The 25,853-nt window shown below is 41.6% G+C and overlaps 1 protein-coding gene across 4 annotated transcripts in view; it reads right to left on the bottom strand.

Annotated features, from left to right (window-relative positions):
- DIP2B (disco interacting protein 2 homolog B) overlaps window positions 1-25,853 on the bottom strand; it is a 188,873-nt gene that overhangs the window by 84,897 nt on the left and 78,123 nt on the right. For all 4 annotated transcript variants that reach the window (XM_044422033.1, XM_044422029.1, XM_044422030.1 and 1 more), the window contains exon 2: window positions 12,720-12,791. In XM_044422033.1, the coding sequence (XP_044277968.1) occupies window positions 12,720-12,791 (72 nt within the window). The remainder of the gene's footprint in view (window positions 1-12,719; window positions 12,792-25,853) is intronic.

Here is a 25,853-nt window from a genome sequence, read left to right as displayed (position 1 = left end):
CTGGGGAGTAATGTTGGTTCTCTTACTCCACAGAGGATGGAGAAAAGTCCATTTATTTTTACTTGCAGCTAAAGCACCTGGAAGTGACTGTGATTCAACGGCTACCTCTCTGATTAAATATTGTTTATACTTACCTAACATAAAGCAGTCAAGCAAGTTTCTGAGTTAGGGGGAAGGCAGAAGTTGCAGGGTATTTACTGTAACACACACACAAATGCACTGCTCTCTGACAAAGCAAGCAGGAATCAGTTAAACCTGGCAGATGTTAGGCGACTCTATTTAGTATTCCCTTTGGAACAATCCTGCTAGAGCTGCAGTTTCTGTGGGGTGCTCTAGATATGCAACAGAAGGCCATAGTAGGCTATTTGCATAGGATATGATCAGCTGCTGAACCTTTAGCTCCCATTAGATTTTAGCTGAATCTGCTGCTCTCCTCTTAGCAGGTGGAACAGCACCTCATAAATAAAATGGCTGATAATGGGCAAAAGCACAAAACAGAATGCTACCTTTATACTCATCAATGACATATAGCCAAACCATGTCCACAGTTAAAACCAGAGAGGTGGATCTGAAGTGAGACACCCCAAGAAACTGAATATGGGTTTAATAAATATGCCCCATGCTTGTTGCTACCTTTTTGTTCAGCAGCAAACACAGAAATTCACATACCTAAAGAAACCCGTATGGGCCATGAACAGTTATTTCAAATTCCTAGAAACAAACATAATACCATTACACTTCCAAGCCTCCCAAGGTTAGATTGTCTTTTTTCTCACAGTAGCAGTGAAAGCAAGCATATGGCATCATCAGGGCTGTACATGGGAGTGGGGAGGGTGTAGAATTAAATATATGGGAGTGACAATAATCCAAGACAGATCACACTAAGGACTGCTTACTCTGAACTCCCTGGTACAAATGTATTTATGCTGTATAAAATGTAGCATATGCAAGTAAGGCCCTTGTTCTTCTACGGGAAATAATGGTGTGCTTTTCTCCAGTGAAAACCCGTTTACTTTGTAAACATGTATAACATAGGTGAAGAGAACTGATTCCACTAAGGTGGTATTTCTTATTTATTTACTCTATTTTTTTAAAATCCCACTTTCCAGACAATTATTGCCTCCTCAAAAGATTCACTTCAATAAGGGAAAAAAGTACACTGCCTACCATTAGGCCTACCAACTAAACTGACAAGACACTAAAGGAGCAGGAGGGAAAAAGCAAGAACAAGGCCAGAAGTGGACATTTAAAGGCACTTTGGATGATGTTAGTCTTCCCTTGGCTGGTGCTCTTGCATGGATGAGGCTCTTGTTCCGTTGGCCAGTAGATGGGGAGCATCCACTGGAGCATCATTTTCACCGACTTTCAGTCCCAGGAAGATACCGTCCGTTGAAGCTAAGTCTTTCTGGCAAGGAAGGGGAAATCAAGCTCCCTGCCATTATTCCCATTCTGGTCGATGGATGAGGAAGGTTGGTCACTGTTGGCAAACAAGTGATTCCCTTGGCTGTCAGGAGGTGGGGTAGGGATGGATGGAATTCTAGTCCAACACAGATGGATGGTGCACTGTTGAGAAAGGCTGTGCTAAAGTATACTTGGATGAGCACTGCTCAGAACCTGTTAGTATGATAGCTTGGAACTACCATAACACAATCTCTCATCTGGTTGCATGTGAAATAATTTTGTTTTGGAAAACAGACATGCAGAGGTTAAAATGACTGCACAGTGATGCACGCTGGCTTCTTTCAGGTCTGCTGCAAGAATGGTAAGCAAAACAAGTAACGGGCATTAAACATTATTGATCTCCTTGCATTTGAGAAATGAGATGAAGAGACTGGCCCTAGCATGGGTTTTCCTTTTGAGGAAGGGGAAGAAGACCGAACAGGGAAGGAAAACACTGCTTGGTCATTTATTAAAGTTGCCTAATGCAATCTACAAAAAGTCTTTAAAGGAATCTGGACAGACTGTGCAAATGCTATTCTTAATGACTGCAAGATTCAAGGCCAGTTATCTAAGGCATGCTCATAAAAAGCTAACTCCTTCCCTAAAGGGGGGCAATCTTTGAACAGAAGAGAACAATATGCAACATGAGGGGTGGTACTTACACATAATACAGCAGTTAAATTACATGAACAAAATCAACTATTCATACCAATAAATTACATGTGTGACCCCAGTTTGTTCCAGCCACACCCTCTTTTAAATCTGAGCACATCATTTCACATAACCTGCACCAGTTCACATGTTGGAACATTTTAAGACTGGGATTGTGATACTCTAATGAGTAAGTTCAGAAACACAGCACAAAAAGAGACAGAATGAAATGGTCAGTGGTGTGGGTGGGCTGTTGGGTTGGTACTGAAAAATGTGCAGTGTGTTATCATGGCTGTTGGAAACATTCCCAAGATGCTGCTTGTTTTGGGGACTTTACAGGACAAGTGACCATACATTACCATAAGTTTTCTGCACTACTATGAAAGTTGGGAGTTTAAAACAGCAGAACAACTTTGCATATTATTTCTTAGGCCTATGAATAAAAAGGGAGTGATGGAAAAGAAAATCAAGAAACCCAGGGAATGACTGGAGCTCTTAATGATTAAGCTCAGAACTGATCCCATTGCACTGTCAACCTACTGTTTGAAGCTTTATATTGTCCCTATAAAATGTTTTATTTCCCATTATGAATAAAGGCTAAATAATAGAGGGAATATCAAATTATTTGTGAATACATGAAAAATGTAAAGGCCAATGCTGACTCATTCACAAATGTAACTCTGCTGACACACTGTTCAGAAACTCCATTTTTTATTTTAAGCCCACTGCTGGTCAATGAAAATATATCTGCATACAAATAATAATTACTTGATTGAACTTTGCTCTATTTTAGACATTTACAGTCTAAAATATTGGTGAAATCTGTCTAGCTTTCAGAAACATGATTAAAGGAGAAAATTTCTTCTATGCCTGATCAGAAGCTAGTGCTCCAGTATGGTAACATTGCAACCCTAGTTTCTAATTCCACCACTAAGGGGAGCTGTTGAAAAGATACAATCTACACCAGCTAACCCAAACAAACAAGATGTTAGGATCAATCCTCCCCATCTTGCAATCGGGAGGTGATTTCTGGCAAGCTGGCATAGAACAAGAAAAGGCAGGGACTGATCAGAACTGTGGGAAGGGAGGCAAGGAACCCAGGTGACTAAGGCTGGGAACCAGAAGTCACAGCCCCACCAAATTGTGAATAAGAGAAACCATATAATTAGAAAGCTGTTCTGCAGAAAGGCTGACATAGTGTTAATCTGACTGCAGTCCCACCCTCAGTCAGTTTAGCTGCCACTCTACTGCAGTGAAATCACTGAAGCACCAACTTGCCAACCTGGCAGTCACAGGAAATTGAGGCTTATGGGATGATAGCCCACAATTCAAACCATGCACACACATTTGCTGTAGTTGGACTGCAGGCAAAAAAGTAGCACATTACTGGTGAAGAGATTTACATGCTTGTGCTTTTATGCAGCCTGTGGAGAACAACAGTGCTAATCTTTTGTCTAGAAGAGGCAAACATTTATCCAGCCAGTTGTAAGGCTCAGTGAATACCAATTTGTTTCATAAGCTCCATGCAGCAAAGAACTCTGCACTTTAATATGCAATTTGGAAGCAACCCATTTTCACAAGCACTAAAAGCAGAAATTTCCAAGCAATATAACCCATAAATATGAACAAGAGGATCTGGTTACACTAAATCAAACTGATATTGGCAGCCCTAAACATGAGCACTTGCATGAGCTCAGTATGTCACTTCCAGACTGCAGCAAGAAGGAAAGAAGAAGCAGGTATGCTCCATCCATTCTTTGGGAAGCCATACCCACCCACTGTCACCTGGCAGAGGCCATTCCCACAGCTTGCAACAGAGGGAGGAGGAGGAAGCAGGGTCATTCTGCCAGCTCTTCCAGGAGACCAGCAACATTTGGCTTCTCCTCCTCTTGAACGGCTCTATTTCACCTGGTCATTGTAAGAATTGTTTAACTTCTACCTGAGTTTGCTTTTTCCTTCCTTCTTCACAACCCTTTTCCCTTTTGTATTGCATCCTCCAAACTGTAAACCTGAGCATCATATTACTGATTGTAAACTGCTCTGGGAACCTCTTTTAGCTGAAGAGTACAGCAAAGATACTCCAGATGAATAAATAATTCCCCAAAAATGTTGAATGGAAAATACACTCCTCCAAGCACAGGAAGTCAACTGCCTGGATTTTCCTTTTTTTTTTTTTTTTTTGGCTATCATTTTAATTGACAATCCCAAATAAACATGAAAAGAGTCTGTACAGCCTTGTGAATTAAGTACAAAGCAGCTACTAGTCCAGGAAATATATCTAATAGTTCATATGTCCTTGCATATCAGACTAAATCATTTGTGAGACATGAAAAATATAAAAGGGGGAGCATATTTTGTTTTACAGAAAATTTAATGCTTGAAATTAAGCCATTTATTTTCATTTTGTATTAGCCTAAATTAAAAATACTCACTGTTTCTATCTTCATATTTAAAGATAAGGTTTAATGCAGGTTGATAGACTAAGACCAACAGTGCACTAACATCTGAACTTGGACAGCCAGCCCTTTGTTCATGCTATCAACCAAAGAGGTGGTAAAAATCAAAGGACCCTAGCAAAGCACTGCAAAGTTAGTGGGCTGTTGGGAATGACAGAGGCAGTTATTCTTGGCATGCTTTCCAGGGCCAGGACGGCACCAACTCCTCCTATGAGGACTGTGAGGGCTGGGAAACAAGGGCTGTGGACATAGAGATGCAGAAGGAGGGAGAGCTTATCTCAAGACCACTGTCTTGAGGCGTTCTGGCAGACCTTGGGAATCAATGGGGTTTGGACGTGCAGGGAGGGGACTTGCAAGAGGAGCCTGGTCCAATCCTTGACCCCATGGTGTGGCATCAGGAGTGAAAAGCTAGCCATTAGAGGGCCTGTATAGATCTAGGAAGCTAGCTTCTCTCCAGAAGGGCACACACAGTGGGGTGAAGCCTAGAGTAGCTGAAAAGAGGGGGGGGGGGTTCTCAGAACCAGTTTTTAGTCTGGGTTCAACAAACCTCTCTGTGCATGTTCGAGATTCTTCCCCTGTTGGATATTAGTACACTGGAAATAACATTCTTTTTCCCAAAGAATGATCTGTTATTTGAAAGGAAAGAAAGAACCCAGCTCCCAGCATGACATTTAAAAGAAGGGAGCTGGAACAAGAACAATTTAAGGCCATTGCGGTGAAATGAAAGTTACGCCATAACACATGGTAAGTGCAGCAAGGAGGGAGAAGAACCATGGCTAAAAGCATGGATAAGTTTACAAAAAGAAAAGGAGAAAGAAGAGGATGTAGTTGTCAAGGGTTAGAAAATCATAAATGCAAGGACCAGAAACATCAATGAAAGGAAATGTCATTTGGCTGTTTATAATTACCTTTAAAAGGAGTACAGTCCTAATATATGCCACTCATTTGCCCCACTCATTTTAATAGGGAAAGTGTATGTGCAGGTTGGCAAATATTTATTTACCCCATTTTATCCAATGCAAACAGGTTGTTTAATTATTGATGTGGAAAGGGAAAGGAAGGCACACCATTCTGCATACTGTGGAGAGGTTTCAAAGTCAGGCTATCAGGGCTGACAGGCATAAGGCTGGTAAACTTGGTGCAAGTGTTATCCTACATTAACATTCTCTTGCCCCAGCAGCAAAAGTTGTTTTGCAGAGAAAGATTGGGGGTGGGGGGGGGAGATGCATAACAATGTCATGAACCTGAACTAGAAAATATATACTAGGAGAAAGCTAGGAGAAAACTGAAAGGATACACAAGCTCCTACATCAGTGTGTGCAAAGGCATAGAACACCAAGATCGCCTTCTCTTGGCAAAAATAAATATTTCACACATTTGAAAAGGACTCAACAATTAATAAGGATAATATGAAGGGAAACTTTCAGATCTAAGAGATCTGTCTCAAACTTCAATTAAATCTGAGCCTTGGGCATACTCAAATCTCCTCCTGTCCCCATACCCTGCTGTGTCTGTAATTTAAAATGTATGCTTGTGAGAAGGAATTACCCACAGTTTTAGTCTTCTACAGCATTTGAATAGGTTTTGGGTGATTTAGAAATAAATGATCAAATCCAAAACTGCATGGCACCACACTACAATAAGCACAGCATTTCCTACTTTGAGATTGACCAAAGAAAATGTAATTCATCCAGCAGCCCACAGTAGCACTTAACTTACAAGGATACAGATTCACTCTTTTAACTCTGGCTGCAAAGGTCTAGCAATTTCCATTCAATAAGAATCCAAAATAGATATAGTGCTATCTGTTATTGAACCACCTTTAAGGAATTTCCTTAGCACAATGTGGAAAAAAGCCGGGAGTTTTAACCATTGTGGTGACACACATGGGCCTTATCTGCAAAATGGAAACAAATGCTTCCTGTGTCAGAAAGTGACCAGAAGCCTTAGTTCACTGCAGAAAATTCAATGGGGGATTTCCCATCAGGCATCTCTGCACAAGGAACATCTGAATGAGAATGGGAGCAGCGAACTCTACCGTAATTAGCAAAACTGCACTATCACAGGCAATGTTTCTACTTCCTGCCTGTGCCAGGCAAACTCCTCTTAAATGTTTCTTATCCCACTTATTATTAAACAGCATTTTACACAAATGAAATCAAACAAATGTGCAAAGTGACAGATGTAGAAGCAAGCAAAGCGCCACACCAGCATTCAGGGATGCATACACAGAGACCTCCATGTAATACTACTGACATTCAAACTCCAAGATGATGCAACATATACTGAGAGCTTTTAAGTGAAGGTCCTGAAGGTCAGAATATATCTATCCATCCTGCCAATCACCACAGACCACAGAGTTCAATCTAGAATTCTCTAGACTGCAAATGCACAGGAGGGATTCAGAAATAACAGCAAAACAGTGTAGTTTTAAACTGACTTACTTTGACTGAGCCTGTGTACTATGGCATGTAGCTGAGTTACTTCTTTTTAGCTCCTTCTGCTGCTGGGAGTGGCTAAACAGCCTTGGGGCTATAAAGGGAGGAGCCACAACTCAGTAATAGCACAAATGCTTTAAGTGCATGCAGAAGGTCCCAGCAGCTCCATTTAGAGCAGAAAAAACTCCTGACTGAAACCATGGAGAGCTGCTACCAGCAGTGTCTACAGTACTGGATTAAATGGACCAATGGCATGACACAGCGAAAGACGATTTCCTTATATTGCCTTTGATAGCACCAGATCAGAACTGGGAATTCTGGCTTGTACCTACCCCAACAAACCAGTCCTGCACCCCAATAAAAATCCCTGGGTTACAACTTGGGCTTGTCAGGAGAGAGATGTGGAAGAGTTCCAGGTGTGGATGTAATGCTAACCAAGACAGGGGGAACCAGGGTTGCTCAAGTATACCCTCTTGCAGGAGGAGCCAAGTGGTGACAAAGCAAGAGGACACAATCCAGCTGGATTTCCATCACATGTGAAATTGGCCCCAGCCTCTGATAAAGGTGGACATTCTAAAGGCATTTTCATCAGATCATTGTAGCACAGCTTTTACATACCAGCACCCTCATTTCAACTACAGCTTCTTGCCAAACACATTCCCAGTGCCTTTAGGCACCATCCAAAGAAAGCCAGACACACCCAAGTCCCACTGAAAGCAACAGATCTAAATGTTTCACTTTGTCCTACGTCCCACAGATTTCCAAGTTCTTCTGGTGAACAACTCTTCCTCATACAATATCAGATATAAAACCTGTTTGCATTTTGTGGGTTTTACAAGCAAATGCAAATCATACATAAAACAGAGAGAAAAAGCACGCAATGCACACGTCTTAAAGGCTCAGCTCCCTCTTAGGCCTGGTGAAATGGTGTATGCACATGTCAGAAAGTCCAGCCGCATCATTTCTCTCCAGATTTTCCACACAGCTCAGCACACCTGGTTGAGGGGACGCTGAGGTGCTCCCCCCAGCCCCCACCCCACTCCCTTAACGCAGCCTGCATTATAAATTCTAAGCTCTTTTGAAAAAATGCAGCCCTGCAGCATTTTTAATATAATATAAACACTGCAAAGTTCTTCTCTTTTCTGCTGTTGATGAAATCACCTTGAAGGTAATGATAATCACCATCAGCCCAAATGCGCACTGACAAAGCAAAAACAATTCTGAGGCACTGACATTCAATGTCCTTTTACCCTTACTCTTCTCTGGCAGAAATTCAGCTAATCAACAGCTAATTGAAGTAACCATTGCATCACAGGACTCTCTCCCTATACTAACAATTCACTTCAATGCAAAATGGCCTTAAAGCAACTGTCTGACTTTTTCAAACGTTAATTATCCATACTGCAGTTTTTTGTATTTGGCATGCTGGTTCTAATTCTTCTACTCCTAGAATGGGTATTATGTTTATTCTTCCCTACTTACCCATCACTACATCTATAGCACGCAATAAAAATGAACAACACTCAGAAAGCATTCTGAAAGTATGAAGGCAGGTAATGATGATTATCTGACTAGACACCTCTTCTATGCACACAGAGTGCATGGAAACATAGCTATGGCTAAGCAGTAGGCAAGCACCACTCTTACTTCCTTTCCTTTTTCCCACTGGCCCCTGCCCCTTCCAATTCCTATTTTTATATGTTTAAATACTTTCTATATATAATATTAATACATTTATTACACTTATGTCAAAACTTTCCTCCAAGGTCCTCAAGGCAACATACATATTTATTCTCACAGATACTGTGTGCGGTAGGTTAGGCAGAGACAAGACAATTTATCCAAGGTCACTGAGTGACCTTCATGACAGAATGGGGTTTGAAACATGGGGTGGTTGGTAGGGAAAGTGATGTAATGTCCTCCCTAACAGCTGCTTGCCCAGTTAGGAGGACTCATAACTTGAGATATGACTCTTGTGCTCTCCATCTTGGCTTAAGTATATTTTAACCCATTAAGTATTGCCAAAGGTACATCCATTAATAACAGGCACCACTGGAGCATCAATATGAATATGCGAGGAAGGACTTTAAAAACATCAACCTTTATTATATTTATATCCTACCTTTCTCCCATTCTGGAACTCAAGGGGGCTACATGTGGTTCCCAGGTTGTTTCCCTTCCAAGCTCAGGTCCGGCCCAGACCTACTTAGCTTCAACATAGCAAACGCCTTATCTGCCTTTAGACCATACTCTGGGCTACACAGCATGGGCTGTTCCTGGGTCAGAGGTCCCCTGATGTGTCACCCCTACAAACCAAGTCTAGAGCCTCACAGGCTGTCTCATTCAATAATGGAAGACAGCAACCATCTGTCACATAAAATGGTAACCTGGCTGCTCTCTTGGAATGTGACATTCAGGAACAACTGTCAAATCAGCCCGCTTATTCAATGCTTTTCACCTGGGCTGGCAGGCTGTTCAGAGATCTTAAAGGAGAATTTTACCACTGCAGTGGTGGTGACAGTATTGTAAGACAACCTTCCAGTGTAGCTTGGTGTTATGTGGTCTTCCAGAACATTGAGTTTTTCACAGAAATGGAGTCAAGGGGTGGACAATGGAGTTGATTACAGTAGGAGTGCTGGGGGAAAGGGGGTGATCAAAAGCTTTCCTTTGCATGGGGTAGGGAACAGGAGGATTCCTGTCAGAGTTATTCTGAACACAAAAACAGCACAGCAAAAGGCAAAGTGTTAATCAGTCATACATACAAATGTGCAACATACTTGTGGGACTGATGCCATCAATTTCACAGCAGTTGGCTCACCAATCCCTCCCACCTTTATTCCCCTTTTAAAAACACCATGAAATAACCATGTGGCATTTGAACCTAGTCCTACTAGGATTGGATGAAGGCTAATAAACTGAAACTTAATCCAGATAAGGCAGAGATACTGTTGGTGGGAGGATTGTCTGTTCAGATGGGAGACATCTTGCCTGTCTTGGATGAGGTCACATTCCCCATAAAGGACAGGGTTCACAGCCTGGGGGTGCTCCTGAATTGTCCCTGAAATTCCAGGTGGATTTGATGGGCAGGAGTGCCTTCCATCAGCTGAGGGTGATCTACCAGCTGTGGCTATATCTGGACAGACAGGACCTGGCAACTGTTATCCACACACTAGTAACCTCATGCCTAGACTACTGCAATGCACTTTATGTGAGGCTGTCCTTGAAGACAGTCTGGAGACTTCAACTGGTCCAGAATAGGGCAGCTAGACTGCTAATGAGAACTGGCAGAGATGATGATATAAATCCAGTCTTTTACCTTCTTCAGTGGTTACCAACTGAAGTCCAGGCCCAATTCAAGCTGGAAACTTCAGAGTTTAAAGCCCTAAATGGATTATCTAAAGGAGCACCTCATCAGGATATAAGGAGAGTGGCTACAAGAAAAAGGATCTCTCCAGGCCTGGCACCCCAACTTTGGAATGAGCGCCCCAGAGAAGTTCGCCTGGTGCAATCTTTATATTTTTTTCAGTGCCAGGCAAAGACCTTTTTATTTCACCAGTATTTTGATTGCTAAACTGGTTTTTAATGGTATTTTAACAGAATGGGACATGTATTTTATGAAATCTGGAGTTCAGGTGGGCGAGCTTTTATCATTGTTCTATTGACATCTTAGTGTTTATGATATTGTTTTATATGGTTTTTATAGCTGTAACCCAGCCAGGGAGCTGTGTGGCTAATGGGTTGCGTTAGAAATAAAATAAGTAAATGTTAAAACCACCACATCACTCTGGTTATTCTTTCCCTTCCTGTTTCCACTTCCCCATTTCCTCAAGCCCCTATTCCCTTATCACAGAGCTTTCCCTCCTGTTCCCCTCTTCCTTTCCTGGGATCCTCATCTGATCCTCCTTTAGCATCCTTTCCCTTGGTCCCTTCTTTCATCATATTTCCTTCCCTGATTGCCCGCTTTGCTCATCCTCCCTTCTTTTGAGCATTACATTGTTGCAGAAGCAGGCATTCTTCCTATTTCTGTAAGTAATGGGGGAAATAGAAATATGCAAGCTCATCCTGCACAAAGAGAACCTGAATCAAAACATTTCTTTGCCGGATATAATATTGAGTTAGAGAAATGGTAAAAGCTGTGGGAAAGAAATATTAAAGTAACATTAGCAACTTCATATAAAGAAAACCTGTATAAAAGGTTTTATAGATGGTAAGGTAAAGGTAAAGGTTTCCCCTTGACATTACGTCCAGTCATGCCTGACTCTAGGGGGCGGTGCTCATCTCCGTTCCCTAGCCAAGGGAGCCAGTGTTTGTCCTCAGACAGTCTCCGTGGCCATGTGGCCAGCGTGACTAAACACTGAAGTGCACGGAATGCTGTTACCTGCCCACCAAAGTGGTACCTTTTTATCTACTTGCATTTGCATGCTTTCGAACTGCAAGGTTGGCAGGAGCTGGGACAGGGCAACGGAAACTCACCCCATTGTGCAGATTCGAACTGGTGACTGCGCCACCTGCAGTCCCTTATAGATGGTATCTGTTGCCAAATAGGTTAGCTAAGATGTTTCCAAACATGTCAAATGGATGTTGGAAATGTAAACACAAATCAGGTACTTTTTATCATATGTGGTGGACAAGTGATAAGGCAAAAAAGTATTGGATTAAAATACACAAATGGCTTGAGGAGATGTTACAAAAACCTCTAACATTTAAACCTGAAGTTTTTTTATTAGACATCGTACCTGATGATCTTAGTAAACAAGCAATGTATTTGACTCTACATGTAACCACTGCGGCGAGGATTGCATTTGCCCAACACTGGAAGAATGAAGAGCCACCTACTGATGAACCAATCCTAAAAAAGATTTTGGACTGTGCGGAAATGGACAGATTGACTTTGTCTCTGAAGGAGAAAGAAGATACAGACTTCTATCAAACCTGGGACTCTTTTTATCATTGGCTAGAGAAACGGGACTATGCATAGACTTAAATATGTTTACAGTTTAACATAAAAAGAAAAAATGTGGGGGGCTGACCCAGTAGGTCTGATGTTATTGATGATTGATGCTTTTTAGTTTTTGTTTTGTTTTTGTTAGGTATATATAAAGAATAAAAGTTATTCAAAAAAAAAATCTTTGCCACACATGTGGAACCTGGAAACAGCTGTGCTCAGGGGAAGTGCTCATGCACTGAATCAACATGGGAGGAGGGTCATGGTGATAAGCGCTGCCTCAGTATCATGAGCCCCATTTTCCCTGCCCCCTGAAGTCCAGATATACATCACAGAGAGGAAGCCTGTGTGTGTGTGTGTGTGTGTGTGTGTGTGCGCGCGCGCGCGCGCGCGCGCGCGCAGAACTATGCTTTGAGGCTTTCTCTCTGAAGCAGATGTTCAGCCCCCACCATTTCTGCATATGAGCATTTCTTCTGAACCTGGTTCATTTGTAAAAGACAGCTTGTGATTAGGTGTTTTGTTAAACCCCTAAATATATTTGAAAGAGGAGACATTCACCATCCAAAGTTCAGCAGATTTCAACCAGAACCAGATCAGCTTAAAACCAAAATACTGTACCTGCACTGGAAAGCTGACTGGGTCATGGAGCTAGTTACTAATCCTTCACCTTCTGAAAGGCCACCAATGAGCCTCTGCAAGCAACTCCGAGAGGTTTTGCCTCAGACCTTAAGCAACGACCCTCTCAGTGGCAAGTGCACTCCTTACTCCATACAGTAACTGAAGACCTACCTTGAGTCTGTGGGAAATATGGAGCCAACAGCTTTGCCCTTTTCTTCTCATACCCCTTCTGAGTAATGTCCCCTGAAAGAAATCAAGGAAGCCGATATCAGACTTAAGTTTCAATGGTTGGAAAAACAAAGGAAAATAGATTTCAAATGGGCATGTGGGTCATTCGGATGTAAAGTCTGTCTCGAGCAACAACGTTACATAAACTCTTTGGAAAAAAGCGGAATGATCAAAAATCACTCTCAACATCCTTCACTGCTGTAGAGATTTTTCATACATTTTGATGTTATATCCAAGGTTACTAGTAACCCATTTTATCAAGAAGACCGGATATAATCAGCAGCCTTTCGGGAATGCTGTGCAAGGTAAGCACTGAAATAGCAAGTTCCATACAAAGTATCAGATGATGATGAAGACAATGACAACAACAACAATAATTAAACTATTCTCCCTAACACAGAACTGTCTAAAGTGCAGGAAGCACCATCTGGCCGTTTGACTATCTAAATTCTCATAGTTATCTGAATTGCAGGAAAGGCTAAAAACACGAAAGGATTAAGGTAAGAGAGAAAAGCAGGAAACATTGAAATAGTTTTGCTGTCTGTGCTGCTCTGCCTTCACTATAATTGTAATGATCCTCAGGGTTGAAGAAAGAGGCATCTGGGAGTGATTCAACAGAAACAAAATTGGCCCTGGGTGCCATTTTAACTAGAAGTGAAGTTTGTTACTGGTATCAGTTGGGAAGAGCTTTTCTCCATGGTCCTTTCAGCACAAAACCCAGACACCCTTTATCAATTTAGGAACAGAAAGCCAAGCATCAAACATTTTCCACTATATTACCTCTGGCAAAACTGTTTCTAATCTATTTTTATCTTCGCTTCACAAAAGATCTATAACAGAAAAGTGGCACCAGAGTTATCCCCAGTTCATCAGATGGACTGCAGAAGTGGTCTCAACTAAGATAATCAAGTCAATCTGTGGCAAAACCAGAATGCACCATCAGTCCACTCATTCTACGACGCCCAACCATCATCAGCTCACACTCTCAGGGTTTCTGTGAACACTGGAATATATTCTTTGAGCTTTATACAACTGGTGTCCTGATCTTCGTATGTGGAAACAGGAAAGTCTCTGCTCACAAAGAGCAGAGGAAGGGTCTTGTGTCTCTTTAAACTTACACATTTGTGCTTCTGGGGGATGGGGATGACTTCATAACAAGTTGTTTAACCTTTCCAAAGAGATTGGAATGACTGAACTGGTACTAGATAAAAGCCAGCACTTAAAAACTGTCACAGCAACCAGTGGATTTTACATACCTTCTTTGCTTCACATTTCTGTCTCACTGTCAAAATACCCTTTGCAATCCCCAATAGAGGTGCTTTGTACTTATGGAAATCCCGTTTGCTGTTGCTGTACCAGCATTACACCAGTGCTTCCCAGAATCGATGCCCAGTGTGGAAGGCAAGCACCTATTCCTAAAAGCCCCAACTGGCAATAGCTTCCTAGCATATGTTGCCAACTGTTGAGAAATGGCAAGTGCCTGTCACATTTGGCACATTTCTCAGAAGCAAGGCTGAGAAAAAGCACCACACTGCGCAACTGCCATGTAAGTATGAAGCAGCTTGAACTGAAGTGAGCTTATGTTGCCTCAGGCACTAACTATGTAGTCAACCCCAGATGGCCACACCTCCCCACTCCCCCTTGCATCATACTTTGGCAAGCACAAACAAGTGGAGGGACAGTGATTTCTTTATCTTACCGACTTATTCATGTATCACCTGTCCCCACTGATTCCAGGGCAGTTTGCAGAAATTTTAAACAAAACAATGTAATATAGTCAACAACTACTAAAGATGGTAGACAGAAATTCACAGTAGAGTATTTAAAATACTTTGAAAGCCTGAGAAATTTTAAAGAATAATATATGGGTACCAGGCAAGACTTCCAGGAACAGTGGGCTGCAGCTGAAAATGTCCCCTCTCTGATCACAGCCAATGGTGAGGATAATTCAAATACTGTGAGTGAACACGGTAAGTGAATGCCTGTAGTATATGACTAGTCAATATGGAAAAAGGTGCTCCTTTCTGTATCAAAGCTTTATTAGGCAAGCAGTAGCTCATTGGGCATGGAAATGCACTGGCAGCCAGGAAAGCTTTTTCAAGACTGGTGTTAGGCGTCTCCAGTCAGAAATCACATTCCAATGCAATGGCACAACTGGAGGTAAGGGGCAGAGCTGTAGCGGTCAAATTTGAAATGCAAGTGTTTGTCATGACAGTCTTCATGCCTCAAGGAGAGTCCAAAAATAGCAGCTGTGTTGGTCAGTACCAGTTCCAGTAGTTTGCATCTCCACCAGAAGAAAGTCTTTTGTGAAGCTGCACGGCCATGCAAAGTATTGGGAAATCCATTTTACCCCCAGCTATGCAAGGATTACAGCTAAGCTTAGAGGGAAAAAGGAAGTTGGTGGGGGGAGATGATTGCAGATGACATCATGAAACTACCTTCAGGAAGTTCCAGCACTTTGACCCTGTAAACCCTGACTCCACTAGAGCCCTTACTCAAAAACAAGAGGCTGAATACTAGTTGTAAACATTTATATATGTTTCCTATGCCTTGCCACAGAATTATTTTTCCCTAGGCATGTCAGAGTCATTGCTCTGTTTAACTTTGATTTTGTTAGCTTCCTTGAACATGTCAAAACAAAATTTCACAGCATATAAAACAGATAAATAAGAAAGCAACAAGGGCATTTTGCTAGCATGTCTACTCCAGTGGCTTGTGTATCGTTCTGCCCATGCATCATGCTTTAAAGGTTTGAAACTGACTACAAACCTAGTCTAACCCTCCTGCTATGAAAGAAGCCACTGCACATTTATTTCATCTGTCGGATTGATCTGGCTGCTTTCAGAAGCAGCACAGAAAGGTTCCAGCAGCATCCTGGCCTCATTTTCTTTGGAAACTTCTGCTGAATTTTCTATAGTTTCTACAGAAATGAACTCTCTCGATAATGGTGAAGATGTATTAAAGCTTCATTCCTGTTATAGGGACCATCAGCAACAGTCGATTATTCTCAAAAATCATTTAAAATAATCTCTTTCTTCAGTTAAAAGCTTTCTTGCTAATTCATTTTTTTTAAGTCTGCACAACATAAACAGAGTGTTCTTTAAAAACTGAGAATCCTAGATCTGATTTTTCAATGTACATCTTCCTGTGTTTATGGATAAATTAGAAAATGCCACGACCAAAGCTTTTATTGTACAGGAAACAGGAAGCACATACCTATAGCCACTGTTTTTCCAACTAAAGGGATTATTTTCAGAATTTTTCACAGGCTGGCCCAAGTTTTTTACAGTAACTGATTCAGAAGTAGAATAACAGCACTTCAAATAGGTGCAAAAGGGGACTACCAACTGTTATGTTATATTAAATGATATAATTATGATAATTACTTAAACAATTTGATTCACTTAAATGATATAATTTAATTTCATATAAATTATAAATTTATATACATTTAAATTATTATATTAATTATATGATGACTGTTTAATTAAAATAATGTAAATAACTTAAATCATATAATTATGATAATTATATTAAACTGATATTCAATTTAGCGATGTATTTGCAACCCATGACACAGAAAGACCTACAGAATTGGGGGGAAAAGGAGAAAAGGAAACTAAAATGAACAAGCAGCAGGTCTGACTCCCCTATAAGGAAAAGGTTATAAAGTCTGGAAGCTTATTAAAAAACAGACAAGTAAGTAGAAACATGATTGAGGTGTACAAACATATACATGGTCCAGAGGAAGTGGATTTCTTCCCCTCTCTCACAATACTAGAATCCATGGTCAACCCATGAAGCTGACTGGCAGGAGTTTCATGACAGATAAAAGGAAGTACTTCACAGATTGCATCAACAATGGAATTAGTTATGGCCAATGTAGTGATGGCCATCAATTTGGATAGTTTAAAAGGGGGATTGGTTAATTCCTAGGGCAGTGATGGTGAACCTGTTAGTGACCGAGTGCCCAAACTGCAACCCAAAACCCACTTATTTATCGCAAAGTGCCAACACTGCAATAAAACCTGAAAACAGCCAGTCCAAGCATCTATCTATCTCCCTGGCAGTGCACTGACTGGCCATGCGAAAGCTCGGACAAGTCGCAGCTAATGTGTTGCGGCTTGTGACATTATCGCCTGGCACCACTACTCCTTTCCGAGCATGCACATGGCCCCTATATGCGCTGTTATCCAATGCTCGGCTGCTGGGGCAATGCTGGGGCGACTTGGCTCGCATGCCGAGAAAGAGGGCTCTGCGTGCCCGCTGTGGCACGCGTGCCATAGGTTCACCACCACTGTCCTAGGGGAAAAGGCTGGCAATCTCTATTAGTTCTGGTGACTATTTGCTACCTCCACTCTCAGAAGCAGCTGTGCCTATCTATATCAGTTGCTGGAGAATATGGACAAAAAAAGCTATGGGACTCATGTGCCACCGGTGTGTTTCCCATAAGACAGTTGGTGGCCATAGTGTGCAAGGAATGCTGGATTCTTGGTCTGAACCAGCATGGCCTTCCTTATGTTCTTATATCTGAAGGCTATTATTCCACTGAATCAACTTAGTCCAAAGAAACACTACCTAACCCTAAAAATATTCAGTATAAATGCCATTCACTTCCAAATATTATAGATAGGATGCACCCTTTAGATGAATAAATTCACAAAAATGACAAGTAACAAGGATTAAAGTTTTGAATATAGTTACAGATCTAGTATTCCACTCCAGAGTTTGCTGCATTGGCAAAAGGCTACCAATTCAACCTTCAATTCTGAAAATCACTGAAAAAGACATTGAATTATAACTAAATCTTATATATTGAAATTTAACATAAAACTATTTAATACACCCTGTCTTTCTTACATCACTGAACTCAGGGAGGCACTCATAAGGTTTCCGCAGGGCTTTCCAACTGGGCCGAATCCAAACTTTCTTGGCTTCAGTTGATGACTGTAACATGTGCTGTCATGCTGACATTCTAGACTAGCAATGGCCCAACTAGCAGTGAATGGCTCAGGCCCAAATCTAGTGTAAGTTTACTTGGCCCAGGGCAACCTACATTAATTTTAAGGTATGGTAAATTATTTACCTACAGTTTCACTTATATGGACAAGAAAAATGTTTTAAAATTTAATAGATATGCTTCCACAATTAATCTTACATAGAAAATCGAAAAGAACATTGTAGCATTTATGTCATGGTATATTACATTAGTGTGTTATGCCATGCCTGCCCGTATGTGCTCCGTAAGTGTAAAGCTTAGTACTAGATGGAACCAATTTTATCATGAAGCCTGAGCACACAAGAGTATCAGCTGTAGGGCAAAATATAACTGCTACCAACAGTTCACTGTTTGGAGAAAAGGGGGGCCCCAGAGCATGTAGGTTGGGTCTTCATGTTCCAGAGTTAGGACCACACTCTCAAGTATGATGGGTAAATGAGGGCTTGTTTGATTGCGCAACCATTAATGTGGGATGGAAATTTTTCAGTTCTGTTTTTTCCCTCTGAAATACCTCTGTTTCTAAATATGTACTGCGACTGTTTCATAAAATTAATCAGGAACAATGAACACATATAGTGCCAGTCAGTTTGCATAGTTTGTATTATACCTCATTTTTTCCTGGTGACTATGTCTAGGAAATATCTAACACATGGCTCTTTGGAATAATGCTTGTATTTGCACAGAATATGCTAGAATTCTAGAGATTCTGATCATGACTGTAAACTAGGTTATGTTCTTTGTGTGCAAATCCTGACTTGTATAAGGAGTGACAAGCCAGAATCTCCAGTTCAAGCAACATGCTTCACAAGCCATTCCTGATTTGCTTAGCTGCTAAACTTTAGCAGGTTGTACTAGCAGGAGCAGCTAAGTGGAAACAGACAGGCTGCTTGCACCTTCATGACTGTAGCTCATTCACAAGAATCCATGGTTATTGTTTCATGCAAATATAGCCAGAACATTAACAACTTTCCATGCCTCCATTTCCTCTCCCTTAAAACTTACCCAATGTAAGGGAAATCCTCGCTGTTTAATAGTTCTATCTTAAAACTAATTTCTAGGTACAGTATTTAGATTTCTTTGATGGAAAGTGCTTTAATCAAGTATTTTAATTTAAATACTGTACTTTGGGGTAATGAAAGAGCTTGAGAGATATTCAGACAATACTTTAAAAATAAGATAGCGCAGCATTCATGAAACAGAAGCCCAACAAATATTCTAATTCATATCACAGTTGGTTTAGAGCAAGGATGTTCAACATCCTTCACTCAGAGGGCCAAATTCCATTTTAAAGACATTCCCATGGGGACACATCCTACTGGTGGGTGGGAATAATAGTAAACGGTTTGAAGCCACAAATACAGGCATATTTTAGTTTAAAGCTCTTCCTTCCACAGAAAGTGCTTTAAGAGAGGTATTTCCACATTTCAGAATGCAGAAAAATGAAGCAAAGCTGGAAAGCTACAAAACAACCAGTGGTCAAAAGAATGAGGTTGGGGCAGGCATAGGGGTGGATGCATCTAGGCAACCCCAAAGAACTGAACTGGGATCCCAGGTGGGTCAGATTTGGCTTCCAGTCTGAAGTCCTGCACCTGCTAAATGCTTCTGTTAGGACATTTAACTTTATCAGAACACACCTGATAATGATGTCAAAGTGACTTCCATTTCAGGAGGAGGCAGATATAGGGAGTAAAAGGGGTGCATGTTAATTAAAATGATTTAAAGGAAATAAGACCTTTTAAATTTAGGTGGGCTTTTAGTGTGTAATTTTAGGTCAGATGTAACCTGACTTTGTTACGATTCCCACTATGTTAATGTAGCTTGTTGTGCATACTGGCTTTGAACACATTGCCTCTTTAATCAATGCTGTTAGCTGCTCTGAGCGTGTTAGCAGAAGAGCAGGTTAAAAGTAACATGATTATTAATTTAAACTTACGCCATACCCTGAATGTGTACCATCCAGAGATTGGAACACATAGATCTCCCCCTGTTCTGCTACAGACAGAAGAAACACAAGTGCTGCATCTTGCCACCAATACTTATTTTCTCAAGGTTCCTTATAAAAGCAAGGACAACAATAATAAAAGAAAGAAGACAAGACCATGATGTCAAGACCTGCTCCTTCCCGCTCCTATAAGCTGATTAGCAAACTCAACTGATGGTCTTCAATTTACAAGGAACCATGGAACACCTTATATGAAGACTGAATGTTTCAACTTGGGCTACTACAGTGCACAGCCGTCTATATGCCCACTTCCAAGTTAAGAGCTAAAATGAGCTATAAACAACTGCAGCCACAAAGGGAGTGATTCAAATGTGCAGGTGAAATCATTCCGCGTCTTATCACTGGTTGATTTGCAACAAACATCAACTACTCTCTGTAATATTTCATTCATGATAATCATTTCACACACACACAAGCCATTGCTTAATGTTGCTCGCTTTCATAACATACATGCATATATAAATCCAGCCCAAGTCATCTCTGCCCAGAAAAAGGGCTTTCTGTAGTCAGAACAGGACAAAAGTAATACAAATCCTCTAAAGATTACTGCCATGTTCTACTAGCCAACATCTATTCTAAAGCTTTCACGTAGCAATCATACAGTTTGGCCTGGTAAACCATCAAATGGTACTAGTGGCACATGGCAGAAGCATCAAGTGGTACATCCACAGGGGTAAGGAGAATTGATACCTTGCTGCAGTAAAAGGTTTATCCTAGGGCTGCAAGGGTAAAGGTACATTCTGATTTCTGCTAGTCACCAGAGGACCAAGGGCCACTGGAAGGTCACATTCCCTGCTTCTCAAGAAGATTAATATGGAAAGGGGGGGACATGTATGCATGCCATAGGCTGGCAGGATTGGGAGTAGGAGGCACTGTTTGGCAGTGGTTCCACTTCTACCTCGACAGCCGATTCCAGAAGGTGGTGCTGGGGGACTTGGGCTCTGCGCCATGGCAGCTATGCCATGGAGTACCGCAGGGTTCTATCTTGTTCCCCTTGCTGTTTAATATCTACATGAAACCGCTGGGAGAGGTCATCAGGAGGTGTGGGCTGAGGTGTCACCAGTACGCTGATGATACCCAGCTCTACCTCTCCTTTTCAACTGATCCAGGTGAGGCAGTGGCTGTACTGAACCAGTGCCTGGCCAAGGTACTGGGCTAGATGAGGGCCAATAAACTGAAACTTAATCCAGTTTCCTGTTGGTGGGTGGATCGAGCTCCTGGGTAGGTGGCCTGGACCTTGTCCTGGATGGGGTTGCACTCCCTCTAAAGAACAGGGTCCACAGCTTGCGAGTGCTCCTCAACCCAGAGCTGTCCTTGGAAGCTCAAGTGACTGTGGTGGCAAGGAGTGCTTTCCTTCAGCTTCGGCTAATCTATCAGCTGTGCCCCTACCTGGAGGAAGACTGCCTAACGACAGTGACACATGCATTGGTTACTTCCCGGTTGGATTTTTGTAACACGCTCTACGTGGGGCTGCCCCTGAAGACAGGCTGGATACTTCAGATGGTGCAAAACAGAGCAGCCAGGTTGCTGACGGGAACTGGGTGTTATTCTCACATAATCCCAGTCCTCTACCAGCTTCACTGGCTTCCCATCGAAGTCCGGGCTCGATTCAAGGTGCTGGTTATCACCTATAAAGCCCTAAACGGCTTGGGACCTGGATACCTGAAGGAACGCCTTCTTCCATATTTGCCCTCCCGCCCCTTGAGATCGGCAGCAGAGGCTCTCCTCCAGGAACCCTCCGGGAAAGATATCAGGAGGCAAAGTACCCGGAGGAGGGCATTCTCTGCGGTGGCGCCCCATCTATGGAATGCGCTCCCCAGAGAGGTCCGCCTGGCGCCGTCGTTGTTTGTTTTTTGAAGCCAGGTTAAGATCTTTTTATTCCAACTGTATTTTAATAAGTTTTATTATTGTTTTTTCTGTGTTTTTAATTGCAGCCAGTGTGGGTCGGGAATTTTATTTATGCTATTACTTTGTAAGCTGTCCTGAGGTTTTTTTGCAATTAGGACAGCATATAGATATTTTAAATAAATAAATAAATAAAATGTGCACATGTTTTATTAGAATATATTGCAAGGAACCTTGAAAGGTGTAATATATGTCATAAATAAACAAAAAATAATAGCATTAAGTCCAACTTCTGATTAAGTTAACAGAGCTCTGTAGTTTTGCTAGGGCAAATAAAACTTTCTTCATAAAAGGTGTTCCTCAACCTGCCCTATGATATACTGGTATAACTGTACAGGCAAAAAAATTTTGAACTTCTAAATTATCCTCAGTTCACTGCAGACTAAAAGCACCGTCTTACATGTGTAGACAGAAAGAAGTCCCACAACTCCTATAAGCATGTCCCAGGCTGCCATGCTGACTAGAGAATCCCGGAAGCTGTCGTACTTTTTTCTATTAAAGGAGAATAAATCCCACTGAATGCTTGGTGCACTATGAGAAAGTATGAAAAGGACACTGAAGTCATAAAAACAGTTATAGTCTGGAAGAAGGCAGGTAGGAACTGGAAACCCTCATTCTAGGAGGAAGGCATCGGAATTACAACACGAAAATCATCTTCTAACAGCACCCTTTGGTACTGAGTAATACAAGATAGTTGGACAGCAGCAAATGTTACTATTTATTTGCACGAATTGTATTTATTTATATTTCCTGCTAATCACAGGCTGGACTCCCCTGTGTGCTCTCTCGCATGAGAAAATCCTTCTGTCCCAGAAAATATGAGAGCCATCTGTAACAAAACTGTTACAGTAAACATTTAAAACATTCTTTATACATCAGTACCAATTTATAAAGAAGTATAAAATCTGAACAAAAATTAGGAGACTGGTAGCTAGATTTTGCTCTTGTACACACTGGAGATAGTGAGCTATTATGTATTATTATTAAATGCATATTTACCACAAATGAGTATATAGAACTATGGGGGGTGATGCTTCACTCACCCTGTGCATCTCAAATGTGTATACACAACACAGGCCATCAGGATTAAACACATGCGGTATTTTATCTCCATAAAATAAGAGCAGGTTTTCTTTTCGCTCCCACCCTGCTCATTTTCCTACACAGGTATGAGTCTCAACAGCAACTCTATTTACCTCAGGCTTAATTTTCTACAACGAAAATGCATGCTGTAGCAAATGTGGCCAAAGCAATACAATCTCCACACTGAGATGGGGCACATACTTCAGACAGACAGACAGACAGACATGGTTCCAAATATCGTTGTGAGCTGCACTCTGCTTCAGTGCAGTAGCTGGAGAAGCTCAAAGACCATCAAATAATAAGGATTCAGAACTAGGCCTGGTCTGTGCAGACATGCTAATCCACAGCAAACTCCTGATATTCCCAACCTGTGACAAAGACAAGGTAGCATTCATTTATAACACTTCATTCACACACTGGGGGTGTATAGTTGCCACAGTAAACTACCTGCTGGGCTTTCCAACTCTTGCCAGGCACTGTTCTGAATATGCAAGCTGTGGCAGGCTTTGCACATGCCCAGGCTTGTGGCTTGGCTTGCATAGTCAAAATGGTGCCTGGCAAGCACTAAGAAGCCCCATGGGCAAATAAACCTACTGGCAGCTTGCAGCACTGTGCAAACAGCTCAGTGTATGAATTAAGGGACATGTCTATTTCCTAGCCTTTGCCATAGGTTGAGAAAACAAAGAATTTAAGCCATGGTGGGTTGTGCTGCATGCCTGCTGCCATTTTGAATAGGTAAGTTGTGGTTGAAGCATGCTTAAACAAGCCTTGACGAGCTGTAGCGATTCTATGAACCTGGTCACTAACTCTACCTACCTGCTCTCACATTAGTTTTCAAATACTGCTGGATTCATCTGTATCTGGACTATGAGCAGACACTGTGAAAAAGATGCATGAACTCCCATCATACTTCAATTCCACAATTAATGGAAAGTCACTCTTCCTGAGACAATTTTGAGTGACCTTTATCCACCTGCAACCTGCCCTGCCTACACATCCCTCGAGATATACCACATTATGTCCCATTATGATCTCTAAGGTTAACCCAGGACTGGTTCTTGGTTGCTTCCTGCATAAAGCAAACCTGAACCCTGGGATAATAGAGACACTATGTTTTATTTATTCATTATTGATATCATGTACATGCACTGTGCCGGGATGGCCATGCAAGCTACCTGGTTCGATGGAAACTCAAGCTCAGATAGTGAGGATGAGATTGTTGTAAAATCACAAATGTCCAAGCAGCATACAAAGGCCTGAGAACATTTGGGGAGATAGAGGGGGAGGAGTTTAGGCTGAGATACTGTAAAGGGTGGGATATTTTAAATAAATAAGCCAGCCAGCCTAGGTCAATCTACCTGTAGGAATGGGAAGATAGGAGAAAAGGAGGAGGGGTTGACAGGTCAGGCTGATGGAAGCCCTGGTCTACCAATCTGTGGAGAAGAGGTGGAGCCAGTGGCTGGACGTGCCTCACGGCAGAGGAGTGGAGATAGACAGCTCACTAGTTCATTGGACACAGAAGTCCCTCCTCCTGAGGAGGTGGCACCAGTTGACAGAGGCCAGCACTGGCAGGAGGTTCAACTGGTTGAAAAAAGGGAAGAACGCAGGCGGGCACGATTTCACAGTGCTCCCCCTCAGAAGTGAGATGTTGAAGGGGTTGCGAAGAAGCAAGGGAGTGATTGATGTTAAAGAGGGCTCAACATTTCACTCTGGGTGAACTCAGAGGCATGTAACAATAAAGTCTATTGGAAAAGGAGTTGGAGTAGCATGTTTACTCAGGAGGAGGATCCCTGCACAGGTTTATATCCCCCTTTTACTTTTACAAGGAAACTAGGGCAACTTGCATAATCACCTCCCCTCCATATAATCCTTACAACAACCTGTGAGGCCAGGTGAGGCTGACTGGCAAAAAGGCATCCATCACACATGGATGAGTGGGGACTAGAACCTGGATCTCCCAAGTCTGCATTACCTCTAACTACAACACCATACTGGCTTTATTCAAAGACCCTTTTCCAGGTCTGTCAAAGCCAAAGACTGAAATGCAACAAAAGACCTTTCTTTATTTAGACCAATTTGGACCAAAGCCCGTCCACAGCCACACCCTTTATAGATGTCTGGTTTACAACGTTGCTACACACCATATGCTTTCAGCCTTAAGACCAGTTAAAATTCTAATCAAATAAAATGTTGCATCTGTTCTAAAAGTAAACATTTGAATATATTCACAGATCAAATCTGTAAGAAAAACAGCAGTAGCAAAAGTGGGTACGGTTGTATCTCACTCCATATCCACCAAGCAGAAAACTAGCCAGAAAGCCAGATGGACAAATGTCTCCTTTTGCTTGCACTTACTTCGTCCCCAAAGAAAATAATTTTGCCAGCTGGTGCTCAGCTAATGCCAAGGCATTTCAAAGCAGAGGGTATGCTTTCCAAAACTCAACAGCTATTGCAGGAACAAATCACCCTGGGTGTTGAAGCATAGTTTCTATAGTCTATTTTATCTTAAAGGTGCTTTTAGACCTTGTAAAAATCCTTAAGTAGAAAAACTTAACTAAGGTGGACACAGATGATTAATCTCATAACTGTCATCTCTAGTGGAGGACACAGGGGTGACATAAAAGACAAGCTCAAAATTCTTCCTCATTCTTTTCCAGTCTTTGGTGACATCCATCATTCACTTTTTAACAATTTCTAAAAGAATTTCCCATCTAAGGATTACACATAAAAGGGAAACAAAAAAGTCATTGGTAAATCTGGTTCAAGTGAACTTGTATATCAATCTGGTTATTTCTTACAAAAAAAATTTATCCATTTTGTCAGTAGCAGGACAAATTAAATCTTGAGCTCATCACCATCACTCAGCTTATTGCAAAGGATAAAACTGAATAATTCTAGTATGCCACCACAAACTCCTTGGCAGGAGGACAGGATGCAATACAGCATAGATGAAGTTATTCTTTAAAAAGAAGCTCACTGTTGCCCCTAACCACACTGAGTGAGCTTTTGTGGACAATATTCTACTTCATCAGATGTATGAAGTATTATTTAAAAGTTTAACTTTTGATATAAGAAATGTGTTTCATCT

Source organism: Varanus komodoensis, unplaced genomic scaffold (assembly GCF_004798865.1).
Source record: "Varanus komodoensis strain SLA01 unplaced genomic scaffold, ASM479886v1 scaffold12, whole genome shotgun sequence".
Classification (NCBI taxonomy): Eukaryota; Metazoa; Chordata; class Lepidosauria; order Squamata; family Varanidae; genus Varanus; species Varanus komodoensis.
The sequence above is the reverse complement of the archived record's forward strand: the minus strand, read 5'-3'. Positions and strand labels throughout refer to the sequence as shown.